Source organism: Quercus lobata, chromosome 11 (genome assembly GCF_001633185.2).
Source record: "Quercus lobata isolate SW786 chromosome 11, ValleyOak3.0 Primary Assembly, whole genome shotgun sequence".
Lineage (NCBI taxonomy): Eukaryota > Viridiplantae > Streptophyta > Magnoliopsida > Fagales > Fagaceae > Quercus > Quercus lobata.
The window spans coordinates 27638579-27653101 of record NC_044914.1 but is presented as its reverse complement, the minus strand read 5'-3'; the positions used below and the strand labels follow the sequence as shown (position 1 = coordinate 27653101).

Sequence of the window (14523 nt, the reverse complement as noted above, 5' to 3'; positions counted from 1 at the left end):
TGATAGAGTGCCACTGCCCTCAGCCCTCAGCCCTCAGCCCCCATAATCATAATAATGATCATATAATATATACGGTGATTCCATTGTTTTACTCACTCACTCACTCACTCTACTCCTATTGCTTTGATTTGCTTTGCTTTAAATACCCACACCCAATTGTGTCTATCTCATTCTAATGCTCATAATTCATTCAACAAGCCCTCTCTCTCTCTCTCTGCTTTCTGTCTGATTGCTTTGTTAATCAAATTCCTTTCTCACTCTCTCTAGAGATGGAGCAAAAAGAAATTTTGGTCTTTGAAATATTGCTCCGAATTCCGTTCCTCGACTCACAATGCCAGTTCAGATCTGGGTATTGTTTCAAACCCATTTGGGGTGACCACAGAAGAAGATCAAACTTCGCTAATTCTAAACCCCAATCCCATCCCCAATTTCCAATTTTGAATCTCAAAAGGAAGAGGGATTTTGGGTTTCGGCCAGAACTTCCTGCTAACGCTAAACCCCATTTGGACGTGGGTTCTGATCTTGATGAAAATCCAAAGCCCCACAAGATCAAACAGCTGAAAATAATCCCACCCAAAAAGCTACCTAACTCCTGCTCTGTTACTCCCATTCGGTTCTCTTTTGACGCCTTGGTTGAGGTTGCGTCTCTAGAAATAGAAAAATTTGACAAGTTTGCAAGATTGATACAAGAGAAGGCTCTCAAGAAGCCAATCTTTATCCAAGAAAAGGTCAAGAGTGCTGCTGTTTAAAAGAGACCAAGATTTGGACATGATGATGATCAAGATTAGGGTTTGGAATTGGAAACCAAGAAACAGAGGGCAATGGTTATGCAAGAAAAGGTCATGGGCTCTGCCTTTGCTATTCAAGATTGGGGTTTGGAGGCCAAGAAAAAGAAGCAATGCTCGATGCCAACCAAGAAAGCGATTGTGGGTCCACCCCCACCACCCATCCTGCCTCCAGAGTTCAAGGATGTGATCAATACATTGAATGGGCGTGATGAATTGCTAGTGATACAAAAAAAGCTGTTCAAGACTGACATAACAAAGGGTAACAACCGGTTTTCAATACCTTTGAGACAAATAGTGAGGGAGGATTTCTTGTCTAAGCAAGAGAAAAAGGAACTTAGAGCATGGCAAGAAATCCCTGCGAGACTCATCAATTCCAAGCTTCAAATTTTTAATGACGTAGTTTTGATTCAGTGGGACATGCCTAAGGATACGAGAAATACAAGTTCAACATATGCATTGAAAACCGATTGGAACAATGTTCGGCTATCGAATGATCTCAAGGAAGGTGATTTAGTGCAACTTTGGTCATTCCAGGTTGGCCAACAAGCTTGTGAAGACGCCTCTTCTTCTACTGCTACAAACAAAGGACAACTCTGTTTTGCCCTTGTGTTGCTTTAGAAAGCATAAAGCTGAAGCTGTGATTTTTATTTATTTATTATTATTATAAAATTGTGTTCAAATTTTGTAGTATACTTTTCTTGTAGATTTTCAGTAATTAATGTATATTTGGTCAACCTCCAATTGATAATCAATATATATAGATTTTAGTTCTCAACAAGGTTTGTATTTATATCAAAATATTAATTCATTGAATTAACCATATTAATTATAGAGTAAAATTTATATATTAATTACCAATAATTGTGTATTAATTATCTATATTAAAGGAATTTATGATTATTTTTATAAATTTTATATAAGTAACTGTTTTAATTTGGAATGATAATAATAATAATAATAATAATAATAATAATAATAATAATAGATTTAAAATATTTCATTTGGCTTAGTTAAAGCCCCATAAGGAAAAGATAAACTTCAAGAAATGAAGAGGCAAGGAAGAAAAAAAAATCAACACTTCTATTGCTAATCATTTTTCATCAAATTACACAATGTGGTAATGTGGTTCGAACAAGAATTTACATGAATCTTTTCTGCTGTTAAAAGGGATAGCACCGGCCAGCTTCTCTTTTCTCTTTCCTGATAAACTGTTGTCACTCTTTAACAATATTTAGAGTTTTACTCCCACTAAAGTTAGATTTGACCGAATTCAAGAACTAAGAACACACAGTCATCACAATTCTTCCCACATATCTTCTATGTGTTGTTTAAACAACGTTAACTGTTTTTAAATAACACTAACAAACAGCCCTAATCTCTAGGCACCTAGAAAACCCATATGGGTTTTAGCCCAAAACAAAAAAATGTAACTAAACCCACAAAAATTAAATATCTAACACAAGAAAATCCTTGACATATAGCATCGAGTTTTATTGAATAGAGACTAATTGAACGTACATAATACCAAAGCCACTACTTATCCAGTCACTCAATATAGCCATTGGTCAATACCACCTTTGCCAATTAAAATTGTAGCAAACTTGCACAGAATGGCCACAAAGACCAAGCAAGGTTGCCAACACTCGAAGTTTGCAAGAATTGAGATGTTTCTAATCAAGGTTAGGCTAACCCAAGTAGTTCACATTGATTGCAAATATAAACTCTAATATACACCAGATTTGGTACAACTGTAACAAGAAGATGAGGATGTTTAAACCACATAAAGTTCACCCGCTTAGTCAGAAACTTGAGTGCAAGTTGAATGAAAAGTTTATTGATGTCGTGTGGATCTTCTTTAGTACCATTCTCCCTTCTTACAGTTGAGTTAATTTCATTTCGATAAATTTTTTCTAAGTGAATATTTCAAATAGGCACTAACTACAACCGCTTGATACCAAGTTCAAGACCAACAATGAATCCAAAAGATAATTGTTTATGATTTGTTCTGAACTACAACCAGGTTTGTTCTCTACCCCCTTGGCCTTCATCTCCTCTCACCATCTCCACATCCTCCCACCTTTCTACTGTAGCATAAACATTTGACAAAGCTACATAGTCTTCACTCCTAACAGTCAAATTTGCAGTACTCTTCTCTGCTGAAGCTGGAGGAGAAGCTTCCCCACCTTCTCACCCATTGTGACATCCCCATGAACTTTGCAAGAACTTAGAAAACTCCTCCACAGTATAGCATCTGGTTCAATTTGCATCTTCATTATAAATTCATACGCTTCTTTTAAGTGCCTAGCACGACCAAGAAGATCAACCATGCATGCAGCCATAATGTTGCATCACAGGCAAGACACCAAATTTACTGTTAGAAATACTAAATGATTGTATTGTATTTCTCAAGTAATAGAATATACATAAGTGCCTTTATATAGGAGGCAAAGTGTGCAGTACAAGGAAGTGTTCTATACAAGTAAACAAGGTGGGCCTAAAGCCCACATACCCTAATACACGTTAACAGCCCCCTTCAAACTCAAAGTGGATGTGAGACCAACTTGAGGTTGTCAACCAAAGTGCGAAGACGTCCCTTAGGATGTGACTTGGTGAAGATATCTGCAAGTTGATCTTTAGAAGAAAATGAGATCAGCTTGAGAGCACCATGGATAAGATGATAACGGATAAAATGACAATCGATCTCAATGTGTTTAGTCCGATCATGGAAGACATCATTGTGAGCAATATGAATGGCACTCTGGTTGTCACAATAAAGAGGAGTAGCAGAGGATGTGGATACACCTAAGTCTTTGAGAAGACACCGTAGCCAAAGGAGCTCAGATGTGGTATCAGCAAGGGCACGATATTCTGCTTCAGTACTGGAGCAGGCCACATGAGTTTGTTTCTTACTTCGCCAAGAAATCAGAGAAGAACTAAGAAGAAAGCAATAACCAGTGGTGGACCTGCGATCAGTGGGATCTCCTGCCCAATCAGCATCAGAAAATGCACGGAGAACAAGAGGAGACTGAGCAGAGTAGAAAAGACCATGGAAGAGAGTGCCCTTTAGGTATCGAAGAATGCGCAGAATAGCAGTATAGTGAGTCGATCGTGGAGCAGATAGATACTGACTCACCTGGTGAACAACATAGGAAATGTCTGCACGAGTGACAGTGAGATAAACTAGGCTGCCAACCAAGCGTCTGTAAAGAGAGGGATTAGACAACGGTTTTCCCCCTAATGGAGTCAAATGCGCATTAAGCTCAACTGGAGTGTCAACAGTCTTGCTATCAGTGAGTCCAACTCGAGACAAGAGTTCAGAGGCATATTTGGCTTGAGTAAAGTCCATCTGTAGAATGAGTGATTTCAAGACCCAAGAAGTAGTTGAGATGTCCAAGATCTTTCATCTCAAACTGCTGACTGAGAAAACCCTTGAGTTCTTGAATACTACTAAGATCATTACCAGTTATGATCATATCATCCACATACAGAAGAAGTAAAATAGTGCCTTTGTCAATGCGACGAAGAAATAAGGCAGAATCATAATGACTGGCCATGTAACCTAAGCGAGAGATGGTAGAGTTGAATTTGGCAAACCAAGCTCATGGAGCTTGTTTAAGGCCATAAAGAGCACGCCGAAGATAACAAACCTTATTTGATTCAACAGAGAGACCAGGAGGAGGTTGCATATAAACTTCTTCCCTTAAATCCCCATTAAGGAATGCATTTTTGACATCCATCTGAAAAAAGGTCCCATTTTCTAGCAGCAGCAACAGCTAAGAGAGCTCGAACAGATGAGATATGAGCAACCGGAGCAAAGGTCTCTTCAGAATCAATCCTATACTCCTGTGTAAAACTTTTTACAACAAGACGAGCTTTGTAACGCTCAATGGACCCATCAGAGCGAGTCTTAATCTTGTAGATCCACTTACAACCAACCACAGATTTCCCAAGGGGGAGAGTCACCAAATCCCAAGTATAGTTTTTAGATAATGCATCAAGTTCCTCTTTCATTGCAATCTGCCATAAAAGGTCAGTGGAAGCCTCACGATAGGTGTGAGGCTCATGTAGTGTAGCAAGGGCAGTGTAACAATGATAATCAAGTAAATGTGTAGGAATGGATCTTACCCGAGTTGAGTGACGAGGTGGAATGTCTTGTGTAAGATCTTCAGGCGGAGCAGGAGCAGGGAACCAAAGCTCAGGGTTGGGTAGCTCGTCTTCAACCTGTGCATCTTCCATCTGTTTATTAAAAGGTGAACTAGGAAAGAGATCAAAGGTATCTGGTGGTTGGACAGAGAAGTCTATAGGAGGATCAGGAGCAACTACAGAAGGATCAAGAGCAGTTACAAAAGGAATATGTGCCTCATCTGGAAAAAGATCTAAAACAGAGGAGGAAAATAGGGAGGCACGGAAGTGAGAGAGCTCGACAAAGGAGTGATGTTCCCAAAAGACAACATTGCGGGAGATACGAAGACGATGAGAGACAGGATCATAACACCGATACCCCTTTTGAGTTTCGTCGTAACCAAGAAAACAACAAAGCCTTGACCGAGGCTCAAGTTTGTTATGCTCATGTGGCTAAAAAAGAACGAAACAAGCAGAACCGAATGAGCGAAGGTGGTGATAGTCTGGAGGTGACCCAAAAAGGCGCTCATATGGAGTTTGATTTTAAATAACAAGACTTAGAATGCGATTAATAGCATGAACAGCATGAAGGGCAGCTTCACCCCAAAAAGGAGTAAGAACTTTGGCAGAGAGAAGAAGAGCACGAACAGTGTCAAGAATATGACGAAATTTTCGTTCGGCTCTACCATTTTGCTGAGAGGTACCTGGACAAGTTAGTTGATGAACAGTGCCATAGGAATGCAAAACAGCTTGGAAAGCATATTGAGTGTACTCAAGAGCATTATCAGATCAAAAAATTTTGGTTCGTTTGGAAAATTGAGTTTCAACCATTTTTGCAAAATTAGAATATACTTGCAATAACTCAGAACGATGTTTCATATTAAAAATCCAGTTATAGCGAGAGTAATCATCAATAAAGACAACAAAATATCGAGACCCACCAATACTAGAGACAGAGGAAGGCCCCCAAACATCAGAATGAATAAGGTCAAAGATATCAGTGGATATTGATTCATTAGTATTGAAAGGCAAAGCTGGTTGTTTTCCTAACTGACATGAAACACAATCAAAATTTTCTGTAGACACTGAACCTAACAAACCTCTAGAAGCCAATTGTTGTACTCGAGAGGAAGATGCATGACCAAGTCAAGCATGCCAAAGTGCAAAGGAAGGAGTAGAAGAAACTACAGCAGCTGCAACAACAGAAATAGGAGCAACAAGTGGAAGACGAATGTTGTCCACGGGAAACATACGCCCAACTCTGGGACCAGTCCCAAGCTCCTGTCCCGTCCTTGGATCCTGCACAATACACCCAGAATAATCAAAGATAATGCGATAACCTAACTCAGCTAATTGTCCCACAGAAAATAAATTGTAAGAAAGGTCAGGAACATTAAAAACACCAGGAACCGAGAGATTGGAGGTCGAAACGGAACCTATATTATGACCAAACATAGTGGAACCATTTGCTGTGTGAATATTAAGAGGGTGTGGTGCAGGTTTAAGTTCAGAAAATAAGGCTGAGTGAGGAGTCATGTGATTGCAACAAGCAGAATCCATAAGCCAAGAGGAAGGAGACATACCAGATAAAACTGAGAGAGAAGAGGAATAAGATGCATTACCAACCATACGAATGACATTGGCGATGATATTTTTAAGGTCATCTGTGGACATGGTGAAAGTGTGTCTTGAAGACTTAGACTGTGCAGAGACGGGAGTCATTGGTTGGGCACTCTCAGTGTTAGCAACAGTAGCAGCGGAAATTGACACAGCTGATTTGTTGCGATGATAGCAAGTCTCAATATTATGGCCAAAACGTTTGCAAAAATTGAAAAAAGGTTTGCTGGATTGTCGGCGACGATTATTGTAACAAGAAGAAGACCTATCCTTATTTTTCATTTAAAAGCAAAATATGCAGAAATGGACTGCAAAAATGAAATCTACGCGAAAAACTGGGTAAGGAGCACCTGGACTACAAAAGTCAACTCTGAAAACGTCATCAGGATGACGTAAGCTGAAGACCTCAGCTAGGGCTGACGTGGATGATGACGTTAGCGATGACGTCAGCAGGTGCACAGCGACGCGTGAGTCAATCCTCGCCGAAACTTTGGTAGGCGCGTGAGGGCTCGTGCAGAGTCCGATGAGGGTGATTTTTCTTCGGTTATGTAGATCGGAGAAAGACGATTCCGATGACGACGGTGGTGAGTTGATTGGAGCAATACTGATGGCGCGTGAGGCGCGTGGACAAGCTGCGGAATCTTTGACCGGCGCGTGGAAGCGCGTGAATGGTCAGATGATGATGATTCCAGCGGCTTTGTGTAGATCGGTTGAAGATCTACCCGGTGATAGGTCTTATGTCTTAATCGGAGATCCAGTGTGGAAGATCCGACGGAAGTAGTGATCTTGGTGGCGGTAATCGAGCTTTTGGCGGTGAAGATTCAACCTTTGCACCTCTGACGGCGGTGGAACAGTCGGGAGAGGGTACGAAAAAGGTTTACTGATCGATGAAGTCGAGGCAGCGGAAAATACCAACGAAGACAGGACTGCAAGACACAAGAAAATTAGAGCAATGGCTCTGATACCATATTAGAAATACTGAATGATTGTATTGTATTTCTCAAGTAATAGAATATACATAAGTGCCTTTATATAGGAGGTAGAGTGTGCAGTACAAGTAAGTGTGCTATACAAGTAAACAAGGTGGGCCTAAAGCCCACATATCCTAATACACGTTAACACTCTTCATTAGTGGCAACGCCACATGCAACTCAGGGTGTTCCTAGGAACACCTTGACCTGAAAAAATAAAAAATAAAAAATAAATAAATTTTTTATATTTTTTATATTTGCTCTGTATTAGGAACAGCCTCAATCACAAAATTAAGAACACCCTCAAATTAAATAAAAAAAAATTATTTGTTCTACTTTCAAGCAACCAAAAAAAAAAATTGTAACAGAACCAAGCCCAATAGATTACAGAGGTAGCAAACTCACGAATTCTTATAAAAAAAATAAAAATAAAAATAAAAAACACACACACACACACACAGAGCAATGCCTCAATCCCTAAAGGTCTAAATCATAAATCACTAAAGGCTTTATCAAAAAAAAAAAAAAAAAATCACTAAAGGGCCTAAAGCAAACCTAAAGACAGCAACGCCCTAGTCCCTCACTCTCAGAGCAATGCTACTTGAGTCTCCAGCCTACAGACGGAGATCGGATCGGTCACGTCATCGAAGAATCTCCAGATTGGATCAGATCGGCCCAATCCAGATCGTCGTCGTCGCTCGCTCGCCCCTCCGCGTCGCTCGTCACCTCATCACTACCTCAGCGCCCTCAGCCTTCAGGCCTCCCTACTCGGCTACTCTGGTGCTCCCTCCCTCAAGGTATTTCATTTTACTAAGCTAACTTGAAACTTCTCTCTCTCAGTCTCTCACTCTCTCTCTCTATCTGAACTGAAATGAATGAAACTCTCTCTCTCTTTCTCTCTCTCTTTATTCTTTAATAAGACTAACTCTCTCTCTTATGAAATGAATGCAACTCTCTCTATCTATGATTGACCGAACTTTAGCTTTATTAATTTTTTTGTCTATTTTTGACTTTTTGAATTTGGTTTTATCAGTTTATCTTATCCATTGGTGTTGGTGTGTGTAGTGTGTAGTGTGTTGGTGTTGGTGTTGGTGTTGGTGAGATATTAATTGTCTTTTAGTGTAACGTGTGATTGTGAAATTTTCTGATTGGCAGGGCGCATCAAGCATGAAGCGTGCTTGTGTGTTGAGTGGGGTGAGGGTAGATGGGCATATGGGGCCGGGTTGCACATTACACTGCTTTAGTATTTTAATTATTGTGCTACACATGGGATGTGTAATGTGCACATCAGTGGCTCTTTTAGTGTAATGTGCACATGGGGCTAAACAATATAACAAATTAAAGTAATATAGTTTATTGTTAGGCTAAACAACAATAATTAAAGCAGTATAAATAATTAATCAATACATTATAAAAGACAAACAAATTAAATTATGTTAAGCTAAACAACAATTAATAATTTAATAATTAATGACACAACAATACAACAAATTATAGTTTATAAAAGACAAACAAATTTATGAAAAAACTAAACAATAAACTATAAGTTCATTTGAAATATTATTCAGCAAAAAAACTAAACAATAATAATTAATAATTTTATTAATATTTCAAATGAACTTATAGTTTATTGTTAGGTACAGAATACAAATTTGTTTTGGTTTTAAGAACCTTTTTTTTTTTTTTTTTTTTAAGCACAAACTTCATACCGGCCAAATCTTGAATTTCGGCCGGTATTTACCGAAACGTCCTGAAACATCCGAAATAGGCCAAAATGACCCGAAATTTTTTCAAAGTAGAATAAGAACACCCTGGACAAAATTCCTAGAGCCACCACTGCTCTTCATCATATCAAACAAATGTAGACCTTCTTCAACAAGCCCTACATGACAACAAGCTGATAACAAGCTAGTAAAAGTTACTGCTTTGGGTTTAACACCATAAGTCTCCATTGTCTGCAAAAGCTCCAAAGCTTCCTTTCCTTTTCCATAGATAGCTAGTCCACTTGACATTACTGTCCAAGTCAAGACATTACTCTCATTCATTTGCCAAAAAATAGATAAAGCAGTCTCCAGGCACCCACATTCTGACTACATATCAACTAAGCCAGCGCCAATAAATACATCATTCTCAGGCACACAAACTGTCTTCTCTATATAGCCATGAACACAAGCCCCAAATTCTAACACACCTAATTGAGAAGTAGCAGAAAGAACACAAACCAATGTAGTATCGGTCATTTTCACTCCACAAACACCAACCAAAATATCTTGAAACAACACCAATGCATCATGGGCATATTCCTTAGTCCTTTTTCTTTGTGTACAATAACCAGTAATCATTGCATTCCATGTAACATTACTCTCACCACCATTTCATCAAACACTCTTCGTGCCGAAAAAACATCCTTACTATTAGCATAAAAATGTATCATTGTGGTTTACACCAAAATATTTGACATAACACCATGTCTCAAAACTTGTCCATGTATCTATCTCCCTTACCATAATGTTGCCAATGAAGGAGCTCTAGCACCAGGGATGGACCCAGGTAGAGGGCTAAGGGGGCCCAAGCCTAAAAAAAAAAAAAAAAAAAAATTAGCAAGTAAAATTTTCCAAAAAAAAAATGGCTTGGGCCCCCCCTGAGTTTTTAGCTCGAGCCCCCCTAATTTTTAGCTCAAGCCCCCTCCCAAAAATCATGAACCCCTAGCCCATCATCTGGCCAGGAGCCCATGACCCATGTAAAAAAAAAAAAAACCTCAACTCTCAAGTCTCAACAGTCTAAAACCAAATGGAGAAAGCAGAAAACGAAGGAAAAAAAAAAAGTGAGAGGCAAGACAGAGAGATAGAGAGTACTCAAAGACGGAGAGACCTATCTTGATCGAAGACCCGTGTCGCTGCTGACACCGTGGTCCATGACGCTTGCGAGACCGAAGACCCATCTTCATCTAATCATCTTGCTACCCAGTCTAGTACCCATGTCGGCGAAACCCACGCCGCCACGCAAGACCCACTTGCCGCCACCGCCACCGCCCACAGAGACCCATCACACTCACAGGTATTTACTCTTATCACAGAAACTAAGAATCTGTGCTTGTGATCTGAGAATCTAAGATTCACAGAAACTGTGCTTGTGCCTTGTGGACTTTTGATGTTTCATGTTTGTGTTTTTACTGATGAGTGATGAACTGAACTGATGTTGGTGATTGTGAATTGAATCTGTGCTGCCTATGGTGTTTTTTTTTTTTTTTTGGTTTTTTGGCTTTGTGACTATCACTCTGTGTTTGTGACTCTCTCTCTTGCATTTATATAAGAGATAAGAGAGAGAGTAGAGTTTGTAGAGATAGTTTTTTCTTTGTTCATTGATAGTTGGGCATAATAGGGCAAGTGGAGTTGGGCAACAGACAAGTGACAGGAAAAAAAAAAAAAAGGAAGTAAAGTTAAGAAAAGTTTTTGTTAGCAGTGTCGATAGTGGGATTCATTGGGTTAGTGGGTCAAAATTAAAAAGATGGAGACAACACAAAGACACAAAGACATAAATAAAGGCAGAGACAACACAAAGACAGACATAAATAAGGGCAAACCAACCAAACACAAAGACATAAATAAAGGCAGACCAAAGACAAAAAGAAAAAAACAAATCATATAATATAGAAAATTGTCACACAAATTTAAGAAAATAACGGTGATTCTTATATGATTTTTATTTTATTTGTAGATCATGAAAAAATCAACTACAATGCTTGATTTTTTCAAAAGAAAATGTTCAACTTCAAATTCTTCCAAAGTCAACGTGGAATTGCCACAACTAATGTTGCTATTCCAATTCTAGAAAATGTGGATGTTCCAATTCTAGAAAATGTTGATGTTCCAATTCCGGAAAATGTTGATGTTCCAATTTCGAAAAATGTCGATGTTCCAATCTCTTAAACACAATTTCAAAGAATTGAACTTGATTCTTTGGATTATGATCTTGGAACACGCAAACAAATATTGGAATATCATGTTAATCAACGTGATCAAATTCGACGAGCTTACATTATAAAAGGTCCGCACCAACCTCCTCTAAAAACATTCAAAAAAAGTGGAAAGTACAATTGTAGCTTTCAAGCTTCTTGGTTTGGAAATTATTCAACATGGCTTGAATATTCTCCTACGACAGATGTAGCTTATTGTCTACCATGTTTTATCTTTTATAATTCAAATGGGGTTGTGGGACAAAATACATTCATTGTTGGTGGATTTAGAAATTGGAGAAAAGTTGGGGGCAAAGATTGTTATTTTCAAGGTCATATAGGAAAAAAATTCTAACTCAGTTCATAGAGTTGCTGAGCAAATGTGTAAGGATTTGATGAACTAATGGCAGCATTTACAAAGGGTAGTTGATCATTTCACTATTGAACAAATTGCAAATAATCGGTTGCAACTGAAGGCCATAGTTTTTATTGTCTAATACCTTGCCTTTCAAGCTTAGCTTTTAGAGGTCAAGATGAAAGTTTTAGTTCATTAAATCGTGGGAACTTTTTAGAATCATTGGGTATTGATTTTTTGGAATGAGAAGGTTGCTGAAATAATAGAAAAAGCTCCCAAAATGCAACCTACACATCACCTAGGATTCAAAAGGAAATTCTACATGTTTTCTTAGTCAAAGTGAAGAAGGCCATTCGAGAAGAAATTGGTGATGCAAAGTTTTGCATAATGGTTAATGAAGCTCGTGATGAGTCCATGAAAGAGCAAATTTGATGTAGAAGGCTTTGTGAAAGAACGTTTTTTTTGGGCTTATTCATGTTGTTGACACTGCGGCTTTGACTCTAAAGAAGGGGATATATTCTTTGTTATCTCAACATTACTTAGATATACAAAATATTTGAGGGCAAGGATATGATGGAGCAAGCAACATGCGAGGTATGTGGAATGGATTACAAGCTTTGATTTTGAATGATTGCCCATATACTTACTACATCCGTTGTTTTGCACATCGCTTACAATTGGCATTAGTAAAAGTATCAAAACAAGTTGTTCCCATTAGTCATTTTTTTCTTACATTGCTTTTTCTGATCAAAATTGTTAATGTTTCATGCAAGCGCAATGAGCAATTGAAAGTTGCCAATGCTAATGAAATAGCACGTTTGATTGATCTTGAAGAGCTTGAGACTGGAAGTGGACTTAATCAAATTGGCACTTTACAACGACCTGTAGAAACACGTTGGAGTTTACATTTTAGATAAGTTTCTAGCTTATTAAGGATGTTTACTTCAACTGTTGAAGTTTTACAAAATATAATTGATGATGTAATTGATGAAGAACATCAGGTAGAAGAAAAGTCAGCTTATAAGGATTTAACTTCATTTGAATTTGTCTTCATCTTGCATCTTGAGAAGAAAACTATGGAGATCACTGATAAACTTTGTCAAGCTTTGCAAAGCCAATCTCAAGACATTTTAAATGTCATGCATTTAGTTTCATCTACTAAAGCACTTATTCAAAAATTTAAAGATGATGGGTGGGATGGCTTACTCACCATTGTGATATCATTTTGTGAGACGCATTGCATTGATGTCTTGGATATGAATGCTCGTTATGTTGCGAGGCGAGGTTGAGCTCGTAATCAACAAGATAACGTTACAATTGAGCATCATTATCGAGTAAATATTTTTTACGCTACAATAGATTCTCAACTACAAGAACTAAATTATCGGTTTAATGAAGATGCAATGGAGTTACTTAGGCTTAGCTCAGCTTTAGAACCTCGAGAGGCATTAAAATCTTTCAGAAGTAGCGATCTTTGTTTGTTGGTAAAGAATTTCTATCTACAAGATTTCACAGATTATGACAAACAAGTTTTGGAGAAGGAGCTTTATCATTTTGAGCACAATATAGTCCAAGATCCAAAGTTCAAAAAATTGAAAAGTTTATCTGAGTTGTCTCAATGGTTAGTAAGAACTGGAAATTCAGAACACTACAAACTTGTTTATAGAATAGTGAGACTTGTGCTTACTTTTCCAGTTTCTACTGCTACTATAGAACGAGCATTTTCAGCTATGAAAGTTGTCAAAACTAACCTTCGAAACAAAATGGAAAATGATTTTTTGATAGACTCTTTGATGTTATACATTGAAAAGGATATAGCTTCGACATTTAGTTTGGATTCAATCGTAGATAATTTTGAAAATTTGAAAGAGCGTCGAGTTCCCTTTTCATAGATGATTCTATAAAGAAATAATAGTGTTTCGTGTCTTTTGTTTTTGTTAGTAGATGATTGTATCTTAATATATTAAGAAACAATGATTTTTTGGTATTTTTCTTGGTGGATAGTTTATTAATACTATATGGATGCGTATTTGAAATTTTGTTTTCGTTTATCTCCGGCCCCCCCTCCCCAACTAAAAATCCTGGGTCCGTCCCTGTCTAGCACAAGCCCCAAGAATCAAAATATGAGTATGTAAAATCATCAAACACTAAGCCCCCTCCTTGAAACCCAATTGGCAAAAACGAGAAGTGAGTTTTTAGGTTGAGTACATCGTATCGAAGTGTTAAAGAGGAACACGTTTGGCTGCCCAAAGTGTTTGAATACTAAATAGGCATAGGGAGATGATGAAACGGCATAGTATTGGTCAATGAGTTTGGCAAAAAGAGGGGGTGACTTGAGGCCATTGGTAATCAATTGGGCATGGATTTATTTGAGGTTGTGTGCAGTTTTGGGTTTGATCTGGTTTAAGAGGGAGAAACAAATTAGTCTTGGGAGGGGAGGGCATATGAGTGGTTCTTGGACTAGCAATGATAGACCAAGAAAATAGGTTAACATATATGACATTAATAAGTCTCAAGTAAATTATAAGCAACATGCAAGAATATCATCTCTAGAATGGTATCCTATTTTGTGTTTTTCCACCCACTTCGTGTGAAACCATCTTATACATGAAAACAAAATGTCTGAGCTAGCCAATAATATATACTACTATATGATAACTACAATAACTATAAAGCCTAAGCTCAAAAAAAAAAAAAAAAAAAAAACCTGTTAGA

At 38.0% G+C, this 14523-nt stretch overlaps 1 protein-coding gene and 1 pseudogene across 1 annotated transcript; one reads left to right on the top strand and one right to left on the bottom strand.

The window, feature by feature from the left end:
• The first annotated feature begins 217 nt into the window (after positions 1 to 217).
• On the top strand, positions 218 to 1464 carry LOC115969332 (B3 domain-containing protein At1g05920-like). The gene has a single exon (XM_031088956.1). It carries the CDS (start codon positions 822 to 824, stop codon positions 1404 to 1406), a length of 585 nt encoding a protein of 194 aa, XP_030944816.1. The 5' UTR covers positions 218 to 821; the 3' UTR covers positions 1407 to 1464.
• A 1258-nt stretch (positions 1465 to 2722) lies between these two features.
• Positions 2723 to 14311, bottom strand: LOC115966648 (annotated as a pseudogene).
• Positions 14312 to 14523: the final 212 nt, after the last annotated feature.